Here is a 24,201-nt window from a genome sequence, read left to right as displayed (position 1 = left end):
TGCCAAATGCCAATGTGTCTGCATTATTAAGTTTGTTATGAATAAAAAATCATTTTAAGTTAGAGGGGGTGGGTGCCAGGTGTGCGGTGTGGAGAGAGAGCGAGGGACTATCTGGGGGAGGGACAGTGCAGCGGCCGCCCAGCGCAGCGCTGAGCACGGGAGAGAACCACACCAGACCAGACCAGGCAGCAGCAAGAAGAAGCTGGCAGCGGCGGCAGGTTAGGGGTTAGGGGGCGCAAATTACTTGCCTTGCCCCAGGTTAGGGGGCGCAAATTACTTGCCTTGCCCTGGGTTAGGGGGCGCAAATTACTTGCCTTGCCCCGGGTGCTGACAACCCACGCTACGCCACTGGCAGAGCAGCACTTCCACGCCAAGCCGCTATATCTGGCCGCCGGGAAGAAGCAGGTGAAGGAGGGGGCATGGAGGCAGCTGCCCCCCCCGCTCCTCCCTCCCCTCCTGCTGCCGGGCAAGGGTGCCCGCGATGCAATGGCACTTCTGCCCCGCCACCCCACCACCACCACCACCACCTCCCTCCCCGCCTCTTCTCCGCCTCGGCCGCCCTCCGTCCTGGGCGCCTCTTCGGGACCTCTTCCTCGCCACCCGCCCCCCCCGCCAAGGCAGCCCCTCCCAGACCCCACCCAGGGCCGGATTTACGTACTGTATAAGCTAAACAAGCTATAGCTTAGGGCCCTAGTCTCTTGCCCCCCCCAAAAAAAAATGTAAAGGGGGGGGAAAGATGTGCATTTCCAAAATATAAGATAAAAAAAACAACAAAATAAAACCTACATACAGCAACAGTGTTTTGTGTTGCATAGGCTTCTTTGATGTAATTAAGTCCATAAATTACGATATAGTATATATTCAACACAAAAAACAGCAGCAACTTGTTGCTGATGAAGGACTGCTGGACATAGAAAGGGCCTCATTACCTTCAGTAGCTTAGGGACTCATCAAACCCAAATCCAGTCCTGAGCATGACTAAACCACTTCTGGCGCAACGGGACCTCGTGACGGAAACCAGAGCTCACGGAAACACCATTTACCTCCTGCCACAGCAGTAGCTATTTATCTACAGTGGTACCTTGGGTTACATACGCTTCAGGTTACAGACTCTGCTAACCCAGAAATAGTACCTCGGGTTAAGAACTTTGCTTCAGGATGAGAACAGAAATCGTGCTCCAGCGGCGCGGCGGCCGCAGGAGGCCCCATTAGCTAAAGTGGTGCTTCAGGTTAAGAACAGTTTCAGGTTTGGTTAACGTTGCAATGATTCAGTGGGCCAAAGATTTTCGTTATAATATTCAATTTGTTGATTGGATAAGATTGTGGAAAGAAGGGATGAAATTTACTGCATGTACTACAATAAAAGAAAATGTTATGAAAATGTTATATAGATGGTATGTAACACCAGTAAAACTTGGAAAGATGTATAAAGTTATTAATAAATGTTGGAAATGCCAGGAGAAAGAAGGAACATTTTATCATATGTGGTGGGAATGTAAAAAAATGCAAGGTTTCTGGGAAATGATTTACAATGAGTTGAAAAAAATGTTGAAATATACTTTTGTTAAGAAGCCAGAAGCTTTTCTGTTAGGAATATTAAGAAATGATATAAAAAAGAAGGATGAGAAGTTGTTTTTATATGCAGTAACAGCAGCAAGAATTTTGGTGGCACAAAAATGGAAACAGGAAGAAATCCCGACGAAAGAAGAATGGAGAATGAAGCTGATGGAGTACGCAGAATTAGATAAATTAATAGGGAGAATTCGGAACCGACGAGACCTAAGATTTACCGAGGACTGGAATAAATTTACAGAGTATATTAAAAATATATGTGAAGGACAATTAACGCTTGTAGGTTTTCAAGAAGCTCTGTGATAATAATGGAGATAATAATGGAGAGAAATATTGTTTTATAATATTTGTTAAGACTAATATGGTTAAAAAAAACCCAATATAGATGGAAGAAATGTGAATAATTGTGATAATATGGAAAATTTCCAGACAGGCTGAGGGAAGTCTAAAAGTATAAAGACTAGAACTGGATGTAAATTTTGGATGGAATGTTTTTCCTTTATTGTTATTTTTGAAAAATTTGATAAATATTTTTTTTTTAAAAAAAAGAATAGTTTCAGGTTAAGAACGGACCTCTGGAACAAATTAAGTTCTTAACCCAAGGTACCACTGTACTTGCACTGGTGTGCTTTCGAACTGCTAGGTTGGCAGGAGCTGGGACAGAGCAACAGGAGTTCACCCTGTCACAGGGATTCGAACCACCAACCTTCTGATTGGCAAGCCCAAGAGGCTCAGCGGTTTAGCTCACAGCGCCACCTGCATTCCCTCTATCTCAGTATTTGTCTTCACTGATTGACAGTAGCTCTCCTGGGTTTCAGACAAGATACATTCCCAGCCCTGCCTGGAGATGCCAAGGATTGAACTTGGAACTTCCTGCATGCAAAAATAGACGCTCTGTTCTGCCACTTCCGCAAACCACTTCTGTACATACATTACTTTCTCATGCTTAAAATGCACCACAAAAACTTTGAGAAACATTCGGTTCTACATTTGTTCTATTTGTTAATTCTTTCTATTTTCGTTCACTGAAAAGGCAGTTACTGCACAAATTACTTTTCATGTGACTACTGAATTATCTGGGATACCGGAAGTCTTTATTAGCCATTATGCTAAGTAAGCCACAGCTGGGCATTCAGTGAGTTTGTGGTTGGTGAGCATCTCTGGCTGTATCTGCACAGCGCCCACTTATCCTTCAGGTATTACTAAAAAGAATTTAGTTTTTCTTATGAATATAAGCAAAGCCAATAAATTAAGACAATTCTTTAGCTGATCTCTTGACCCTAGGATAATGCGCAACAAGAAATCATGTAGAATGGCAATCACACAATGGGAATCAATGTAATCAAGTGTAGGTCCAAGAAGTGTGGCTCAGAATTGGGACCCATTAATTCAGGTTTTGCAAAATTCCTAGAACTCTTGAGTGGGATACTAATTCACCTCTCAAGAAGTCCCTTTCTGGTAAGATCATTTGTGAGGTTGGAAGAGATTAAGAATTTATATTTAGTAGTCTTCCAGATGTTAGTGTAGTACAACTCCCATCAGCCCTGCTCATTGGTCATGGCAAGTTGGGCCAAAGAGAGCCAGAATCCAACAACATCTGGAGGGCCACAGATTTACCACCCCTGCCGTAAAGAGTACTAAATAAATATATTTTAAAAGTTAAATAAAACATCATACGGTTATTTGATTTCTGCTTTTTATAGTTTTGTATTTGTAAAACAAGCAGTTCAAAACCTGCAATGTCATTTTCATATCTTGATTCACAATACTTATGGAGAAACATGACAGGCAAAAACAAAAGCACTGAAACTATTCACCATTTTTCATAAACATTTTTGGTTGTACTGAAAAGCTCCCCTTTGAATAATTTTCTTCTCTGAAATCCTCTGTGTGCACCAGAAACTTTTTATTGATATACATGCAGACATCTTGGGAGAAATTATGGGGAAATAATTAAATTTGGAGGAAAAGCTATGGCCAGGAGATTGCACATCATCTAAGAACTCTATAGCTATACAAATCTGAATCTTATTAAGGACATCAGAATTGGTGAGGCTATAATACTGGCATCAACAAAAACGCACATATTACTGAACAGTGAATACAGGCATTTACTGGTAATTCTGAAGATTTTAAAATGTGCACAGGGGAAAATATGTGCATAACTAAATGTCAAAGACTACAAAGTGCATTGGGGCATATGGGGATGTTAGGGGAGGGGTTGTACCTCTGTGGGGTAGATATGTCGTGCTCCTTCTGCAGTTGTTTGTCCACCTTTGGTCCCCACCATGCGCTCCTAGAAGCTGTCAACATATGACAGTGGCCACACCTCAGGAACAGCTTCAACTGGCCAGCAAAACCAGGTGAGGGGAGCCAATGGATTTCAAACCTTTGATGAGCTAGCGACTTTTCCTGCATGTGGAGACAGGCTCCAGCAGATTGAGCAGGTGAGACCAATAGCGGATCCAATGGTCAAGAAGGTGGTTTCTGCACGTGCTGTAGAGGGAAGTGAGGTGCAGGTGGGGCTTGTCAACCTGGAAGGTAGCCCATCTAGGAGAAGGAAAACTCTGATTCTAAACCTTTGCTGCCTTGCAGGATATCTTCATAGGAAGAAAAGACCAAGGAGTAAACCCTACACAAATCCAGAGTAGCATCCCTAAGACTGTTGGATGGTGCCTTGTAGTCCCCTCCCAGCAACTCCTGCAGCCAAGCTGGTGCCAAACATATTGCTCTGCTTTCCTTTGGACCACAACAGGGTGGTCTTGTCATCTGGGCAGCCCAGGACCTCCAGACACCCTGGCTAATGCCCCAGGGAGGTCACTTTGGTGCTGCAAACACAGTGACTCAACTTCATCCCTGGAGGCACACTCCATTGTCTCTCAAGACAGACGGATGCCAACAAGAATACAAACTGCGTTCAGTAGATGTTCAAATGCCATGCTGATTTCTTTCAAGTCTTACCTGCCATTTCCTGCTGACCCTCTTAAAGCCTTAAGAATTACCAGTAAATGTCAGCACCCACCAAGTTTAGGTTACTGAAACATATTCTCATCTACGCATACAATATGTATCAGTTGTATGTAGATGCAAAGCATCAAACAATTATTGGCACTGAAAAGTAGACTATTCACTAGCAAATATGGCATAGGCCTTTTGATTTCTGTACTTCATGCCTCTTTGGTCTTGTATTTGGAAAACAGGCAGTACAAGACGAGCAACGTGGTCTTCATATCTCGGTTCACAAGATCTGTGAAAACATAAGGCAGACAAAAGTAGAATGGGTAAATTATACATCCTTGAGCTGAAGAGGAACAGCCCATATAACACATTGAATTTGCATTCCCTAGAATGGAATGGGGGAACCAAGGCAGCTACCACAAACCCAAAGCTCAGGAACAGAGGTGACGGTTGGGATTTCGTCCCATCCGGAGGGTGGGCATCCAGCCAATCGCCATTATGTGTGTCTGCCCGGTTCTCCCTCCTGCGTGATGTCCGGAATAATCATCTGTCTCCTTCCCGACAGGACTCCGTGACCCACGTCTTCCAACAGTAGGCACACATTAGCAGAGTAAACAAATCATCAGCAGAAGCCAGGCCCGAGGTAGGGGCACTAAAGCTACTTTATTATTGACAGTTCAGAAAAAAAGGAACATGTCTCCTCTCCTTCTTGCTCTCAAAGAGAAGGGAACAAAAGCAATACCAAAACAGAACAGTGAAAGTCAAAACATCCGTTCTCGTGCTGCAACAGCTAGTGCTGGAATGTATACAGACATCTGAGAAGTGCTCCTAAGGTGATATGGAAACATGAAGTGTAAACGCACCCCTTCTTGTACAATGACTAACCTTCAGGGTTGATAGGTACATCCAGAAGGCCTCCATCCATTAGCAAGTCTACTGCAAGACTTGCATTGTGTACCTGAGAAGGGTCAACAAAAGATAAGGTGGTGTCAATTCTGGAAAAATCATCACCAATGGAAAACAACAACATATTACCGTATTTTTCTGTGTATTGGACGCCCCCATGTATAGGATGCCCCCTATTTTTGGGGACCCCAAAAAAAGAAAATGGGGGGAAATTGCCCTGACTTGTTGAATTTTGGGGGGGGGAAGGATTGCCCAGAGGCTAACAGCCCCACCCGTCTAACAGGCCACCTATCAGCTGCTCCCTCGCCACTGAGATTTGGAGGGGGCAGAGTTGAGCTTGTTTTGGGGGGGGGAGTGGTGAAGCTTTTTTTCCAATTACTTTTAGCACTTTTCGCCTTCCCCACGCAGCCTCCATACAGTATTCTGCTTGCCTCCTCCCACTCTGCCTGCCCTACAGCTGGGAGGGAGGCTGTAGGCAGTCTGTTTTTGCCATGTGGTGTCTTTGCGCGGCTCCATTTGTGCAGGGGCGGTGCAATGTTACTCAGGAGGAGCGCAGCGATTGAAGTAATATCCCCCCTCTGCGCCTTTAACATTAGCGAAACATCGCACCTTGCGCTCCTCCTGTGTAACATTGTGCCACCCATGCACAAATGGAGCCACGCGAAGACATTGCGCAGAAAAAACAGATCGCACAGGCAGCCTCCCCCATGCAGCCTCTGCCTGTAGGATGGGCAGAGTGGGAGGAAGCAGGCAGACTGAGAATGCCCCACGAGAAAGGCGCAGAGGAGAGAGATATCTTCGATCACTGTGGCCAACATGGCAAAGTCAGGTGAACGCCAAAATGCACACCACCCCAAGAGGGCTATGTGACGGACAGCTGAGCTAGACCAGAGTCTGGTGATGCAGTGCCTCAGAATTCCACCAGAGGGCTGGAGCCTCTCTCTGATTGGCTACCTAGACAGATAGACAAAGGTGGGTGGAGCCAGAACTTTGGGAGGGAGAATAAAAGGAGCCGTTTCAGAGAGAGGATTCTGATGGGGAGATGGTTTAAGAGAGAGCAGGAGGGAGAGAAAAAGAGTTTGTCCTAGTCTGTGTGTGTAACATCTACCCTGGGGAAATGATCTACAGCTAGAGAAAGTAGTCTCTGAGCTTAGACAGGAAGACTGTGTTGAGTGTCTTGGGAGAGCATTCAGACTGAGTTGGAGCCAGGAGAAGGAGAAGCTGTGAGGAGACGGTCTCCTAGGGTCTCCTTCCAGTCAGGAGGTGAGAGATATTCCAGAAAGAGAAGACGCTCAAACCAGGAAAAAAGGGGTGCGTGGGGATCCCCTGGGTCTGTTAGGCTGCCAGAGGTATCTCAGGAGTATGACTGATCAAAGGCTGGGAAAAGGACAGAAAGTACCACCTCCTTGTTTAAGAACCAAAGTACAGTGGTGCCTCGCAAGACGAAAAGAATCCGTTCGGCAAGTCTCTTCGTCTTGCGGTTTTTTCGTCTTGCGAAGCAAGCCCATTAGCGGCTTAGCGGATTAGCGCTATTAGCGGCTTAGCGGGTTTAGTGGATCAGCTGATAAGCGGCTTAGCGGATCAGCTGTTAAGCGGCTTAGCGGCTTAAGATCAGCTGATAAGCGGCTTAGCGGCTTGGGAAAAGGGGGGGAGGAAAAAACAACCGCAGGAACTCGCAAGAAATTTTCATCTTGCGAAGCAAGCCCATAGGAAATTCGTTTTGCGAAGCACCTCCAAAATGGAAAACCCTTTCGTCTAGTGGGTTTTCCGTCTTGCGAGGTATTCGTCTTGCGGGGCACCACTGTATTAATCTGCAACACCTACACAACAACTAAGTTTAGGAACTGAAGTGCAATAAGTGGAAGTAAACTTTTGTCTAGAAACCTGTAACATCTGAGGAGTAAAAACTGAATTAAAGCAGCTGACATTTAAAAGAAGCTGTGCATTTATTACCTTGTTTAGAAGCCTGTATCATCCACTAGATTAATGTTCCTGAAAGAACATTCTGACGCATCCTTTGTTTTATTAACTTCGTTCTTTAAAACTAATATGTCTTATTTTTTCAACTTCTGCTTGAGTCTCCAAGGATCTAAGTTTACCACCACACAAAAACCACGAAGATAAACTGTGGAGGTTACATGTAGTACATAAGTTGGTGGGGTCTGCCACAGTTGGTAGCCAGAGAGGTGGGATCCACTTCACTTTGGTGACACAGCAGTGGGATCTGCTACAGGCCGGTTTATTCCCTAGCATGCGGCACATAAGAAGCTTGGAAATAATGTGGGGAAACTATCTGTGTGTCCCACCTATTATAGTTTATAGTTGGGCCTCCAAATGCCCTGTACCCACAATTGGGTGCATAAAGAATAACTTACCATTTCTGCAGGGGAACTTGGTTTCAGGAAAAAATCTCCCAGATTCACGAAATAGCCCTGAAGCTGCCCAATTAGCAAGAGTAAAATAACCCCATCTGCAAACTGGGGGGAAATGAACAGAGGCATTACATTAAAGATTATTAAAATGATCGCAGGATCAGTTTTGTAATCCACAAGACCTCCATGACTTAAATAACTTTCCTGCCGGACAAAAGCGTCTTCATATTTGCCCCCCAAAGCTTACCAAAGCTGCTGTGTGCAGCAGCACAAAACAGTCACGCAAAAACTTATTGAAGTGCTACAATACTATATGTTATATATCTCCCACATCTGTATGTTACAGTCTGAATCCAAATATCAGCACTTTAGGTCCAGTTCATAGGTTATTAGTGTGACAGGTAAGTCATTTATCTCTGACTAGATTCCAGTGCCATTTGAATGAAAGAATCATGTCAGCTATATAGATCAAGTTTTGAAGTCGCTTATTATTTTGACAAAAGACAAAATCCAGATAAGGATTTCTCTTAGTGCTGATCTTATGCCAAGAATTAAAAATTCTTTGTAGGTGGGATATATGAAAAACTTTTGCATCACTTCACTTTCCAGGGTACCAGGGACGCGGACTTATAAAAAATATTGGGGGGGCCCGGGAAAGCTCGTGAAATGTAAATAAGCTCATGAATATGCAAATAAGCTCATGAATATGCAAATAAAGTGGCGCCGCCCCCTCGTGAGCGAATAGGGGAGAGCGTGCTGCTGCCTATTAATCAGCTCCGGAACAGCTGATATGCGGGAAACCTGGGGCTAGAGGCAGAAGCCCCCGCCCCCGGGGATTCCCCTGTTCTCGCGGGGGACAGCCGGGGCTCTCCAGCTAGGGCGCGCGGCTGGCTGGCTGGCTGGGGAGGGAGCAGGTGGGGAGGAGGCGGGGGACGGCGGCAAGGGCGCCCGAGATTATTGGGGGGGCTGAGCCCCCCAAAAAAATTTTTTGAGGGGGCTCAAGCCCCCTCAAGCCCCATGGAGTCGGCGCCTATGCAGGGTACTAATGTGTGTTAGCAGAGAGCAGAAAGCTGGACTTGCATCTGGCAAGAAGAAATTCAAGTCTCAGTCGGTAGAGCATGAGACTCTTAATCTCAGGGCTGTGGGTTCGAGCCCCACATTGGGTAAAAGATTCCTGCACTGCAGGGAGTTGGACTAGATGACTCTTGTGGTCCCTTCCAACTCTGCAATTCTATAAAGGAGAAGTCCCACCTTGGCTGCAGATGCCGGGCCACTGCACATGTTCCACCAAAGTGAACCTGGGTTTGTCACCAGATGTACATTTGGTGGGAAGCTGTAGCAAATCCCAAGTCCGATGAATATGACTGTATGATACACATGCTTCCAAACACATGTATATCTAATTAATCCATTTAATTTCTATGCGTGCAATAAAAAAAAACTTAGATGTGCACCAATGTGGTGTAGTGGTTAGACTAGGACCAGCGAGGTGCAGGTTCAAATCCCCATTCAGCCCCAAAGCTCACTCAGTGACCCTTTCAGTCACTATCTTGGAACTGAACTACTTCACTGGCTCATGGAAATGATAAAATAGGAGAAGGAAACTATGTGCATAGCCAGAGCTCCCTGATAGAAGGAAGAAATAATAATGGCATACATAAATTTTAAAAATGGGGTTCCTGCAAGCATCTGAGATATTGAAATGAAGAATGAAATCAAGGAAGCCCTCACTTAGCGTGCTTACTCTCTATAAATTGTCTTTTTAACCACATGAGGCAGGTGCTTAAACTTGATTTCCCATCATTTGAAGTAGTCCTTGTTGGGAATTCCATTCCACCCTTTGCTGCAGATATGTGGGATTGTTATGTCACATGTCTGTTTACATTCCAGCACAGATTGCTGGAATCCCGTGAGCAGAAGTTCCGCTCTGCATTGCTTTTGTTTTCTCTCTCTCCGAGAAGAACGACAAGGAGAGAGGCCATGTTTTTCTTTGCCCTGATTTATGTAGAATAAATGCGTAGTTTAGTACAGTATCCACGCCTCGAGCCTGATCTGTTGTGTGTTTACTCTGCTGAGTAATGTGTGCTCTTGCATGCACAGCAGCTTGAGTCGCAGACACATGTCGGAGGAGTGTTACTGATGGGTCTCCGCAGCGGCAAGGCTGAGAAGGGAGACGCTTCGGCTGGGGACAAGCCAGTTGGCTTTTCATCCCCGGTTCCGACAGTCCTGCCCACGAAGGACGCAGCTACATAGTGTTCATGTGCTCCACACTGACTTATTATGTGGCCTTCCTCAAGTTGCAGCCCCCACCCGTGTTTCCCATCTGTAAAGGGAAATGCTTAGTGATAGGCCTCCAAGGGTTGATATGAGGGCAAACACCATAAAGCAGTTCATAAATTAAATGCAACATAGGATCATGAGTAGAATATATTTACCTGAGAATCAATGTCTTTCACACTTAGTCCTAACTTCCCAACATGTCTGTTGACAAACTTCAAAAATACCTAAAGGAACAGAGCATGGCATCAAATCACCGTTTCTTGGTTATATATCACATTATAAATTGTCTGGGGGAAAACAAAACAAAAACCTGAGGGTGTTTGTTTTACCTCTTTCACGGCATCCACTTTCTCTGGAGCATGTGCCATTAATTCATCAAAGATTTCAGCTTCTAGAGTAAAGTACCAAATTGATTATTTTCAATATATTTCACCACATGAGAGTTTTTCTGTATTATGTTTTGCAATGCAGGTCATAATGACCCATATCTTAGCCCAATAACAAAGGAGGATGGAGGTGGAGTGCTCTGCATATGGCTTCTTTGTGGGCTTGTGGGTCTATGCGCCATCCCATCCTCTCAATTGCCTTTTCCTCCCAATGCTGTCATTCTGTACTACAGAAATGTGGGTTGCAATCCTATACCCATTTCTCTGGGAGAAAGCTGTTTTGATCTCAATGAGATTGACTTTTAACTTCTTAGGATTGCACCCTTAGACTGGAAATTCCTTGGGACAGGAACCTGTCTTTCTGTATGTTTGTTCAATAAAGCATCAAATCTATGAGGGGGGCTCCCTAGATGTTGCTGAACTCCCATCATCCCCCCCCCCGACTATGGCCATGGTGGCTGGGACTGGCGGGGGTTGAAAGTCCAATCAATCAATATTTATTACAGTCAAAGTCAAAGACAACAGAAAGAACGATAATAACACATTTAACTACATCAGCACCCAGAGGCAGAGGCAGCAGACAAAATCGGAAATGTCATATATATTTCTTAACATTCTTAACATTAAAAGGAATACTCCATCAGCTAAAGTCTGAGATCCAGAGTCTAAAATCAATATTCATTCGAGTCTTTGTCAACAACAAGGTATTTCCTAGGTAGTTAGTTTCCTTAATAAAGGTTGAATTAGTTATTTTCAGCTATCATAGTATAGCAGGCAGTATAAGAGTACGTGGGCAATTTATTCAATCTCATCTGAATTACATGGGCACAGCTACAATTATAACGTTGTAAGTCTCAGCAGCCCTAGGTGACTTTCCAGCTCATACCTAACCTCAGAACAATTATTTTCTGCTGCTATGCATAGAAGTTTAGTAAAACAATGGTGGATCTTCATCAGGAGATTGCCATTGATGATGAAGATATGAGGCTTTTTGCAGAGAACAATAACTGCCACAGAGCTTTTCAAAACAGATCATGGTGGAGACACAATGGAATAAGTCCTTAGTTCTGTAACTTACGTGAAGAACTTCCGTCAGGTTCCCTAAATGCCCAACAAAAGGAAAGATGGGTTAGAAAACAAGCAAGTAGGCATCTGAAGTAAAAGGTGGTTGCAGCCCACAATATCTCAGGCTGAATAGTTAATCTCTGGGCTGCGACAAGCCTCATGGGGCAGAAGCCGACACATATTTACTTGGACATAAAATTGCACAGCACTCCAACCTCGGTTATTTTGTGGCAACAGATTCGCATGCCTGCCTTTCTAGAATTTGTCACTATGAAATAAGAGACTGAAATATAAAATGTAGCTGTTACCTGAGTCTCTGGCTCAAAATTCAATAAAGGTTTATCTTATAAGCGTAGTTTCTCATATTAGAAATTGTCTAACATAACAGATTATAAAAGATATTGGTAAGGACAAAGCCATAGAAGGCAAATGGTATTTCTGATGTTTGAAGCCAAGGCGGAAAGAGGCAAGATGTCGCCTGGTGCCATGATCAGGAGGCGAGGAGCCAGCAAATAAGGGATGAATTGGCACTCATTTCCAAAACCACCTAAATAAAGAACTCTGTGGGATTTACAGAAACCAGTACCAAACACAATACATTTTCTACTCTTTGTTAACTTTTATTTGCACAATAAAACTGACACGTAAGTAGAGACAAATGTAATTTCCATCTTTCTACTTCTCCATTCAGAGTTCAAGGCAAATTTTGTCTTTTACCTGTTCCCGGTGATGTACTCAACTGAATCTTCTGTCTTAAATCCGTTCGCTGTATGCTATGAAATAGAAAGAAAGGATGCAAAAAGAAGGTATCAACTACTAACTGCAAAAAAAAGAAGGAAAGGGGAACAATATACCTCAGGAATGTGCTGTGCAAGATTTCTTTATTGTGAAATCTTGGGCATTTCTACACAGAAGGAAGACTGACCAGGTTACTCCCAGGTAACCAGGTATAGGATTGCATCTTAATTATACCAAAATCTTAAGCAAAATCTACACATTCTGGGGTCAAACAGAGCATCCTCAACAAAAACACAATCCCAACCTTGTGTTTTCTGCCAAAAGGAGAAATGCCATAAGCTTTCCCTCAGCAACTCTCCCCCTGCCACTCCAAATTCCTAGCCATGGGTTCTGAGATGCTTTTGTCTTGAGGGTTTGCAAGGCAGAAAGGCAAAATGTGTGTTTTAATAAATAAATAAGTGAAATTAATAAAGTGGGAGCCGTGGCTGGGGATCTTGCTCCTGGTACTGCAAACACAAACATGCCCCTTGGAATGGCATCAGCAAACATGGAGTGGAGAATCCTGGTTTTGCTTCTGCTCATATAGCTCTGCCCAATACTCTCCCTGCTCTGCATACTTTGGCAGTGCAACTTCACACGTTTTCTGCCAATAGAATTCCTCTAGGATATATGGTTTGTTTGAGCATTTATACAAGTTAGTGCTTAATTGCTTTTTAATGGTTTGGAAAAAATGTTTTTAGCTGTTTCTCTTTTATCTGTAAGCCACTTTGAGTCCCTGTCTGGGGAAAAGGTTGGATCAAGTACTGGAAAGTTAGTAGTAAATAGTCCTCATTCACACATAGGAAATCACAGCCAATTTGCTCCTCCCCATTCATTCTGCTGCAGTACTGCACTGAGCTAAGTTATGGTTTGGTTTAGCATGTAATCCAGACAAAGCAACAGCTGTAAACCACAGGACAAAGTTTGTCTGGAGACAGCGAAACCCTGAGCTTGGGCTTGGACAACACATTAAGCCAAACTAGCAGAAGAAAGGCCAGGAAGAAGCAAAGGAGCTACAATCTTTTCTCTGGGAGCCTGTACGTTAGCTCAGAGCCATAGTTTAGCTTAGCATTAAAAAGGTAAAGGTAAAGGTACCCCTGCCCGTACGGGCCAGTCTTGACAGACTCTAGGGTTGTGCGCTCATCTCACTCTAGAGGCCGGGAGCCAGCACTGTCCGCAGACACTTCCGGGTCACGTGGCCAGCGTGACAAGCTGCATCTGGGGAGCCAGCGCAGCACACGGAACGCCGTTTACCTTCCCGCTATAAAGCAGTCCCTATTTATCTACTTGCACCCGGGGGTGCTTTCGAACTGCTAGGTTGGCAGGCACTGGGAACAAACGACGGGAGCGCACCCCGCCGCGGGGATTCGAACCGCCGACCATGCGATCAGCAAGTCCTAGGCACTGAGGTTTTACCCACAGCGCCACCCGCGTCCCACTCTTCTCTTCTCTGGGAGCCTGTATGTTAGCTCAGAGCCATAGTTTAGCTTAGCATTACACATGAGCTTATTAACAGTGAGATAAAATGAGGAATTAGTGCAAATTTTGATGTCAATTACTCATTGCATATTATCTCAGTATATTTACTATATATGCAGTGAACATTTGATATCTCAACATCAATTATTTGATTTCAGAATTAGTTATTTGACAGTGAACATTTGACAGTATTTGATAGTCAGCATGCAATGTTTAATTTAATGTAATTGCTGGTATGCAATGGTATTTAACATTTAACAGATATGGCATTATATGTAATGGTATTTAGTATGTGGTACTGCTTCAGAGTGGACGGCTTATAATATTCACATCTAATAATAAAATGTCAAGAGAATCATAAGATTATCCATTTCTTTTTGTTAGTTGCTTTTCATTATACAAATAATTCTAAAGCAGATACTATATCAATAAAACACAACCAAGTCATACAACCAGTAAACAATAGAGCACAGTTAAAAGGGGAGAGCACAAACACAGTCAAACAACTACATATTTATAAAGCGCAGCATCACAGACATAGCCCAAAGTCTGGGTGAATAAATAGGGCTTCAGTCGGCTTATAAGACTTAGCGCCAACTAACTGCCAAGTCCAACGTAATTGAATTTTGTTATAAAAATTCACGTTAAGGATTTGAGGATTTGAATTTGACATTTTGTTTTCAACATTTGAATTTGACATTTTGCATCCATGTTTTTAATATTCCTAATATTAATCAGAGTTCTAGAAACAGCCCTGAGAGGATATTTGTTTGCAATCCACCTTGTACTAGGGTCCATGGCACTTCTGATGGAGCTGAGATGGAAGACACAGGGTCTCCCAGGCACTGCCCACTGCCGTGCAGCCTGCCACGTGGGCGGCTGATTCTGTAATAATTATAATTTATAATAATTTATTCTTTATACCCAGCCCATCTGGCTGGGTTTCCCCAGCCACTCTACAGCTAGGCAAGTGAGAAATAGAAGTGTGGACCTATGAAACCAATCCTGGCCCCACGCCTTCTTCACCAAATCGTGGTGGTACCACTCTTAACACTATGCTGCAGAATGGTGACATGGTTGCCACAGTGCAAGCGAAAGCACTGTCTCCAAATCCCCCTCCCCCCATCCCTACCCCACAGCACCTCTCTGAGGTCGGTGTGTGGATGCAAACTGGGGCAATGCTTGGCTCCTGTGCCTGCTCCCACAACCATCGCAAGCCGTTTCTCTAACTGCAGCATGCTCGCCTCACTCAGGGTGCAAAGACAATCTTAACAAGCTCAGCAGAGAGCAGAAAGAAAGGGGAAATTGTTCCGTTACCTCTACGTTTATTACATCCACCTTAACGTTCGGAGGTATAGCGAGCTCTGGTTGAAAGTGGCCAGCAATGGCCACCAGAAGATGCAACGTGGACAGCAAGTCCTTCCTGAAGATGGCTAAAATAAGAGGACGAGGCAAACGGAGGAAGTGTAAACCAATTAATATTTGGAAATTCCGTATAAATAAACCGTATCTGGAAATGGTTTAAATGCTAGCAGATTTCGGTACAATGGTACTCTTTCTAAAGCTGCGGGGGTATGTAGCTCCTGGTGGCGCCAGGGTGGGGTGGGGGGCTCTTGTTCGACTGGAAGAAGTGAGGAGGGGGCTTTATAGCCCAGTGGGCCAAGATGTCCTAAATAAATTCACGCTTAGGCTGGCCCTGAGTCCCTGTTCCTCAGAATCCCTCACCAATGGAACCCTTGTTGTTTTAGTTAGCAAAATGGCCGTCCTTATGACAGAAGTGTGTGTCTGGAGGACCCTTGGAGCAGTAGAAAATGCACGCCTTATCAGCAAGGGCCAGGCCACAGAGAGGCAGAGATGGAAAGTCGCTTTCCACCCACACTCCATCTTGTCTCCAAGTGCAGCACTAACTTTCCTCCACAGCAATTAATGCTGACCACTCATTTATCTGGGAGGAAATATCTGCTGCAAGGCTAAACTTGCACTTAGCACCTGGGGACTCCAGCAATTGGGAATCAATGCTGTTTTTAATCTATATAGTCCAGACCTGGGTTTGTTTCTTGGGAAGACTGGGGTGCTGGTGACTGGTTTTTATAGAAAATATTACTTTTATGCTGATATATTTTTGTGGGTAGGTGCCTTTGTGTTTCTCCTGCAAATGTTATAAGAAACCTAGCCATTAGTTTGTCAGGAGTTACAACTTTTTTGGGGGGGGCACTTGGTTCTTTTACTTCCAGCCTAGAGGATCTTCTTCATTTACACCACTAGGTTCCCAAGATAAGAAAAAGGAAGGAGATACATTATTATTCAGTATCCGGTTTGTGTTTTGCATTTGTACATACAGTCTACACTCCATTTCAGTTTGCTTTCTTCTAGCTGTAAACACTGGTTCACAGATTTCAGAATAATTTCAAGTTTAAGCCTTTGTTTCTTCTCTGTCAATGCAATTTCCTCTACTTCCAGACTGAGGGATCCAAGTTGCTCTAGGAGGTGAAAAGGAGACAAGACAAAAAGATGGAGAATATAGTCTGACTTCTGGTTCAGCAATTTATTGCAAGGTATTCTAATTCCTCCAGGAAGCCCTGGCACAAAAGTGTCTTATTTTAATTCACACAACACCAACCCCCAGCATTGTGTACTGAATTTTAAGTGGTGTGAGCCTCTTCCAGAGCCATTTTTTGCCTGAAAAGCTGTAGAAAAGCCTAACAGCTAATAGATGTGTGTCCTTCATTCACTTAGGGCATTCAGAGCAATCGTTGGAATGAAAGTGAAAGGTCATTGACAAAAGATCCCTTTGTGTATCTTATAGAACACTCAGGGGTCTGGACTGTAAATACTCTATTGTTAGATTTCTATGATTCCACATTTATCCAAATACCTATTTTTATATGCATTATTGCCAAATTGACACAATTTTTCAAGCAATTTATCCAACAATGCATTTTGCAAGTTATTTTCACTAATATATGCATGCACAGTTTTGTGTACTGCAAAATTTGAAGCAGTCTGAATGTTGAAGGATAGCTGTTCTTTAGTTCAAGAAGTGCAAATTAGCCACATTTCTCCCCTGCCCTAACTCTAAACACACACGAAGAAAAGGTAACAGCAAATAAAGGACCTGTGGCAGGAACCACAAAGCCGTATGAATTATCAGTCACTGAAGGCTAGCAGTGATTATGTTTTGTGCTTTTCGAGGGTTAGTCTTTGCCTCTGCTTTTCCCCGTCTGCATAAAATCCTGCCGTTGGCAAGGCCTTCTTCTCTTTCTTCATTCTATATTCTTCAAACTTATTTTCTTTTGCTGCTCCCTTCCTGTCAGGCTCCCACAATATCTGCTCATGATGGTCACACAAGAACAACATGCTACCATCATGTGTGCGTGCATGCTATTTCTGCACAGGATGATCTTGATTCTGTGTGCAAGTGTTTCAAGGATACACTAAGTTGTGGCAGGAACAAATTGCAAGAAAGCCAATACATAGAAAACTAAATTATCAGAGAGAGTGTGGGAGAAGAAACATGCCATTCAGGCTTCAGAATATTTCAGTTATCTGGTTTATCTGCATGTAAGCTAAGAAAAAGAGCTGGTAATAAATATTAATTATAGGGGGTCACTCTGTAATGAGATTTATTTCACAATACAGGTATTTCCAAATGCCCACATTTAAAACAAAAATGGCTTACCTATGAGATGATGAAGTATCAATCCATCATACATGTCTTGCTCAAGGCTTTTCACCACAATGTGTTCATGCTTGAGAGTCGAGTTAATCCAATCCATAAAGAACTGTGGGGGGAAATGTTGTCTTGAATAACAGCATTTGGGTATTTTCTCACTTCTTTTTTTTTAAAAAAAAGATAGAAATCAGATTTACTTCAACAATCTGTGCCAAAGTATCCTAATTCTGCAATTGGTTGTTACTGTAATGTAAAAGTAAAATGGAAGAGCCCTAAATTTAGCATATAAGTGTGTTTCTGGTTAAATTTCATGCACTTGACAAGAGTGGCATGCTTTTGTACACTGCTTGGAAATTCTGAATATTAAGCAGCATATAAGTATCTGAAGTGCAGAAATAAAAGATATTTTAACATTTTAATTCATTCCAGTATATATTTTAAACCAAAAAAGTTCATAGAATCATAGAATTGTAGAGTTGGAAGGGACCACAAGAGTTATCTAGTCCAACCCCTGCAGTGCAGGAATATTTTGATCCAACATGGGGCTCGAACCCACAACCCTGGCATTAAGAGTTTCATGCTGTACCAAGTGAGCTATCCTCCTGGCATATTATCCCCAAATTGCTGAAACATCACACCAGCATCTTGCAGAGAGCAAGAAGAGGAGGAGGAGGAGTTTGGATTTGATATCCCGCCTTTCACTCCCCTTCAGGAGTCTCCAAGCGGCTCACATTCTCCTTTCCCTTCCTGCCCCACAACAAACACTCTGTGAGGTAAGTGGGGCTGAGAGACTTCAGAGAAGTGTGACTGGCCCAAGGTCACCCAGCAGCTGCAGGTGGAGGAGCGGGGAAGCGAACCCGGTTCACCAGATTATGAGTCCACCACTCTTAACCACTACACCACACTGGCTCTAGTCCATACAAGGCCTAGTCTAGTCCATATTTAGCCAGAAAACCAGTGGCAGAGAATGAAGCTCACATTATTGAATGCTCCTCTAAACAAGCAGTCTCTCTGCACGCTGAAAATGGACACGTCAGTAAAAGGGCTAAGCGAGAATCTTCTTTAGTTTTGGAGGAGGAGATATTTTCTGTATGTGGGAGAGCTAAGCTACTGGCAGTCTGAAGTAGTAAGAAGAAGCTTCCTCTCAGCTGGCTTTGACACCCAGGGGGGTGGGGTGGGGGGTCTCAAGCTCTTCTGCAGAATACTTTAATAATCCTCGAGTGTTTTCATGAAAGCTTAAAAAATGGTTGAAACAGCTCTGGGCTGCCAGTCCTCTCTTCCCAAGCAAAAGAAAGAAAGAAAGAAAGAAAGAAAGAAAGAAAGAAAGAACCCTTCTTTTTAAGAAAGCAAAGATGGTTCCATGCAAGGATGAGGCTTGCTAGGGACAGAGGTGCCATTTCCTGTCAGGGAGTTTGGGATTGGTAGCATCTTCTGCCTCCTAAACCGAATTGTGAGGCAGAGAGAACTACAACTCCCAGGACCATCCCAAGACATTTCGGTCCCTGAGATGAACTACAAAATGATGCCCCGCTCCCCACCAGGGAAGAAGGGGTGAGTGAACATCTGCATCAGGAACAAGGGAGGAATAAAGATCTACATTGGGATCGGTTGCCCCTGTGGATTCTGCTGCCTGAGACGGCCGCCTCACCTTGTCTCATGTGTGGGTCGGCCCTGACAGCTCCCATGGTTCCCAAGCATCATTTTCTGCCCAGGAGCCCATAATTTTCCTAGCAAGTGCTCCTTACCACCTGCACTCCACATTTGCTTGGAGAATGAGAGAGAGAGAGAGAGAGAGAGAGAGAGAGAGAGAGAGAGAGAGAGAGAGAGATGGACTATTTCAGGCACGTCCAACAGCTAGATCATGATCTACCAGTAGATTAGTGGACGTCTGAACTGAACCCCACAAAATGGGGTAAATCATTGCCAGTTTTTAACTCTGTGAGTAGATCGCAGTCTCTTGGTATTTCTATACTGCTCTCTCATAAAATATCAGAGTGGCATACAGCAATATGAAAGCTTTATGAACCATTGAAAGTGGTACAGAACAATCAATAAAATGACCAGCTAAGGCTGTTCGTGAACATTTTGAACAACCCCATAGGTCTGTCTTGAAAAGATGCCTGAAAGTCAAGAGAGAGGATGCCTGCCGTGTCTCTGCTGGAAGAGGGTTTCACAGGATGGGAGTGGCGACATGAAATGCTCAACTTCAGATTAAGGCCTGATGGGTCACTTTAACACTGTTGTTAGGAGAGCCCATTCCCCTTCCAGAACTGAAATTCCCAGAGTGGTAAACAGTCAATCCTTCTTCCCAGGAAACTCTGGGAATTGTAGTTCTGTGAAGGAAATGGGGCTCTCCAGCAACTCTCAGCACCCTTAGCAAACTTCTCTTCCCAGGCTTCCTTGGGGGAAGCCATGGCTGTTTAGAAGGTATAGGGCAGGTGGAGCCCTATTGCTCCCCCCCAGCCCCCAAGTGAGTTCAGTTAAGAAGAAGGACTAGCCGGCCCAACAAAATATTCCTCAAGTACTGTATACTGTTTGTCAACTTGGAATTTTATCTTTGAAAATGCGGTTGTTAAAAAACCATAAGCTAACTAAAATAAGGAGAAAGTGCATTACTGTTTGTAGAGCTTCTAGTTTAGGGTCATTTCGAGAAGTTGGCTTTATGTATTTCCTCTTTTCTCCTAAAAGAGATACAAACAAACAGCAGTTACAATTATACAGTCTAACTCACCCAGGCCCTGAGAACAACCATCACCATTTCACCACCAAATTGCCAATTCAAGCAAAAAAGTCTAATAATTTGGACCCGTGAAGGAAGCCCAGCACAGCAGAAGGCAAATGGTCAATATCACAAATTTGAAATTATAATTAAGGGAATACAAAGTGACATAATCTTTTTTGAAGGGTGATAAAGGAGGCGCTTCCTAAAAGGAAAGCACATCATAAAAATGATGCCACATTTGTTTGACTTAACGCTGTGATAGATAATCTTCGCAGTTAGGTTAATTTATCAAGTACGTTTGCATTTCCTAAGCTGGAAATGGCAAGTGGTGGTGGAGACACCAACCTATCCAACAACAGACTGCATTAAGTCTAGAAATAATATTGAATTAATGAATCTGTTTTGCGCATTTGGTCACACTTTCTATGGCGACATACCTTGCGCAATGTCCTCCTCTTCTGAGAATGGACTGACGTGAAACTCTGGGAAAGCTTTGAGGAAACTTGGCTCCATTGCTTTGGTTTCCTTCCCCTTGCAAGCAGGAAGGCTGGGTTTACTTCCCCTAGAAACCACGGCAGAAAAATACAGGTGAGCAAGCCGTTCCCAGGTGAGAGCAATTCTAAAGCGGTGGCAATAATATCTATGTAACTGAAGCAAATGTGTTGATGGATTTCTTATTTTGATGACAAAGACGCCAGACCCCAAGGTGTCTTTTGAAACATTTACCTCCAGTAAAATGGGGCTCTTCTGGGAACAACCTTTGACTATTCAGGGATTCAAATCAGCGGGGGGGGGGGGACACTGCAAAACTGATGAAAGGCTTTCACACCAGGCTCACAAACCAAAACAAGGATAAATCCTGGGGAAAGCAAGGACTTTAAAAATGGACTTGACAATAAGAAAATAATTGAGAAGAACGAGGAAATTGACCATCTGGTATAAATTAAAGGCTGAAATGCCTGATGAAAGATAATATAGGACAAGGGAGATGCGGGAGGGGGAGACATGAAATCTACTTTTTTTTACAATAATGCTGTAACCCACACAACGACTTTCTCTTAACCTTTTGATATTAATACCAGCCACCTTTTGGAACCTCCAGTTCTGATTTAACTCAATATAAAAATGCTCATAAAAGGAAGTCCTAAGAAGAAATATAGAGGAGAATGAGCTCATGTCTAAACTCTGAATCCAGAGCTCAAGGCTCCCAATTCAGAGCTCAGCAAACACCATGATGCACACAGACACATGCATGTCTTACACGTCCCTTCAACTGCAGTTTTCAAGGCTCCCAAAGAAATCTAGGAAGCCTTCCTTCAGCACTGCAGCTGGATGGGAAGGTGCTGGCATATCCGTAGCAGAGATGGATGGAGCTTTGGTTCCCCTTGGTTTCTCATTTTTAGAAACTTTAGTCTGGACATTTTCTCATCAGTTTGCAAACATCCTTTTTTAAAAATTGGAAATAATTTTCTCTCATATGTTCATATGCTATTTTTGCTAATGTATGCATTTAGGCACACTTTCCTCTAATGCACACCTCTGTACATATTTTTTGGGTTGGAGAGTGGCATCAAAAATTCAGAGAAGAATGGATTTCAATGGATAGTTCTGCTTTGGCTCATGCATTGTTTTGGGAAGTGCAAATTAGGTAGAATTGCATTAACATGAGAACCAAACCGATTTCTGTCACCCACAAAAACCTAAACAGGAATGTGCAGAGCAGTTACTGCCTTACAACCTTGGGCACCACACACAGTAACTGGCTTTTTGCAGACTGCCCAGATGTGTGATCTGAGCACAGGAAGCTCAGTTTGAGATGTTTCCTCTGTAAGGTTCTAAGTATTTCACACTTCCCCTAACTTAAGTAGTGGGAAGTTACAGGGCAGCATTTTTACAAGGCCACTTTTTTATTTTTAGATAAGTACTGAAGACTTACTGTGAACTTTGTAAGAACCACCATTTAGAAATGCCCAGGCTGAGCAGGTGAAGAGAAAGCAACGCTTGCTTCTCAGCAATCTTCTGTAGCCAGTTCTCAAAACTTTCTTCCCCCTCCCACATTCGGATACAGTGGTGCCTCTGGTTAAGAATTTAATTTGTCCCGGAGGTCTGTTCTTAACCTGAAACTGTTCTTAACCTGAAGCACCACTTTAGCTAATGGGGCCTGCTGCCGCCGTGCGATTTCTGTTCTCATCCTGAAGCAAAGTTCTTAACCCGAGGTACTATTTCTGAGTTAGCGGAGTCTGTAACCTGAAGCGTCTGTAACCTGAAGTGTCTGTAACCCGAGGTACCACTGTACTTTACGAACTGTTTTTTTCAACTGCGCTGGACCTGGCAGACAGGTGTGGCTTCAGGACATTTATAAACTACCCTGATGGTGGATCCTTAACAACTAGAGTAACAACTGGAGAGGCAGTGAAGTGCAGTGGGTAGATTTTGACTGGAGACACCTGAGTTCAAATCACCACTCGTTCTCTCTCAATCCAGCCTCACAGAGCTGTGACGGTCAAGTGGGAGAACTACACATATGCTACTCTGAGCATTCAAATTGGGAAATAAATAAAGAGATTCCTATAGTTCAGCATCGACAAAAAGGCCATGCAAGAACCTAGACAGACAGAGCCATCCCTTTGACACAAAACAAGAGCAGACACCATCCATAACATCACTTATTGGGGGGGCGAGGGGGTTGCAGAATATTTTCAGTCAGTCACATTTTATTTATAGCCAATGGCATTTGCAGAATATGATACTCTGAGCTGTACTTTCATTACTGAAATCAGAAAACCGATGAACTTTATGGCAAAGGCTCAATTTCTTCCCATAGTTCTAACTGTTATCATTTTCCCTAGTGTTCGATAGGAGTTTCTGAGTTAGTTCTTTATTAACTATAAACCCCAGAGAAATAGATAAAACCACTTACTTTTGCAGATTCCACTGAGGAATGTGGACTCACTCCTTTCTTTTCTGCTAAGGACAAAGCAAAGAGAGACAAAAGACTCAGAAATTGTCCCAAAGGGGGGGGGATGCTCCGTGGACATTTTAGGGGGGAAATATTAAAAACTCCTCCAGCATCCAAATCATAGCAACTTTTTTCAGACATGATGCTTAAAAGAAGCAAATCAGCAGCCAGCTGAAAGCAACTTCCTTGTTTTCTTCTGTCCCCAAGACTGAAGCTCGTAAATTTGCAGCAACATTCAACAGCAAGAAGGCTGCATTTATACATACAGGAACACAGAAAGATACTCAAGAAAATCTTTTGAAGTACCAACCTAAATTCCCAAGCAAGATCTTTGGAGAGCTGTATTGAGGCAGGCAATCTATTTTGACCCCTTTTGGATCAGTTTTGCTTTCAGAATGCTGCCTTTGTGTGTCGCGCAACCAGGGAGAGGAAGTGGGTGCACATCCTTCCTATAGGTGACATTTCAAAAACAAAACCACTGTTCCTCACACATTAGCGCAACCTATGCATTCCCATATCGTCCAAGAGTCACTATTCACACGTACTGGTCTTGCTGGCATCCGTGTGTCTCAGTGCCTGGAAATTGCTGTCTCTAGTTAGCTTTTGAGAACAATTGTGAAGCTGTTGCTTCTTTTCATAAGAAGTGCTTATAAGTTCTAAGTACATATTCTGCAATAAGTGAAACACTTTCCGTAAATTCAACCAGAGCTAATGCTCTGCCTTTTTAAAAGAGTGCTACTGTCATTTTGCCAACACACCCCATTTCAGAAGAAAGCAAAGGGCAGACTAGAATGGAATAAATTAATGCAACAAACAGAAAACAACAGTGAGCCGTCAACAATGTGTTGTTGCAGCAGGTGGGGGGGAGGAGAGGGGGAGGCAGGAGATGCATAGACAAAAATATATTTTCAGCTATGGGAATATGGGAATATTGGTGGATACACATTCCTACCATTCAGAAACGTTATAATTGCTTCCAATGGCCCAAACAAAAATTTGGCAGCAGTTATGGATCTGGATTAAACCTGCACATTACAATGGGGTCAATAATG

At 43.4% G+C, this 24,201-nt stretch overlaps 1 protein-coding gene across 1 annotated transcript; it reads right to left on the bottom strand.

The window, feature by feature from the left end:
* Positions 1-4,738: 4,738 nt before the first annotated feature.
* PARVG (parvin gamma) lies at positions 4,739-23,800 on the bottom strand. The gene is made up of 14 exons (XM_082223296.1): positions 23,460-23,800; positions 23,111-23,157; positions 20,628-20,752; positions 20,085-20,149; positions 17,475-17,577; positions 16,135-16,275; positions 15,113-15,228; positions 12,257-12,312; positions 11,553-11,575; positions 10,418-10,479; positions 10,244-10,312; positions 7,812-7,913; positions 5,416-5,488; positions 4,739-4,819 (listed from the first exon to the last, which is right to left on the bottom strand). The coding sequence occupies exons 3-14, from the start codon at positions 20,701-20,703 to the stop codon at positions 4,740-4,742; spliced, it is 966 nt and encodes a 321-aa protein (XP_082079422.1). The 5' UTR covers positions 20,704-20,752; positions 23,111-23,157; positions 23,460-23,800; the 3' UTR covers position 4,739.
* Positions 23,801-24,201: the final 401 nt, after the last annotated feature.

Source organism: Podarcis vaucheri, assembly GCF_965113315.1.
Source record: "Podarcis vaucheri genome assembly, chromosome: 5".
Classification (NCBI taxonomy): domain Eukaryota; kingdom Metazoa; phylum Chordata; class Lepidosauria; order Squamata; family Lacertidae; genus Podarcis; species Podarcis vaucheri.
Note: the sequence above shows the minus strand (reverse complement) of the source record. Positions and strands in the feature narration are given on the sequence as shown.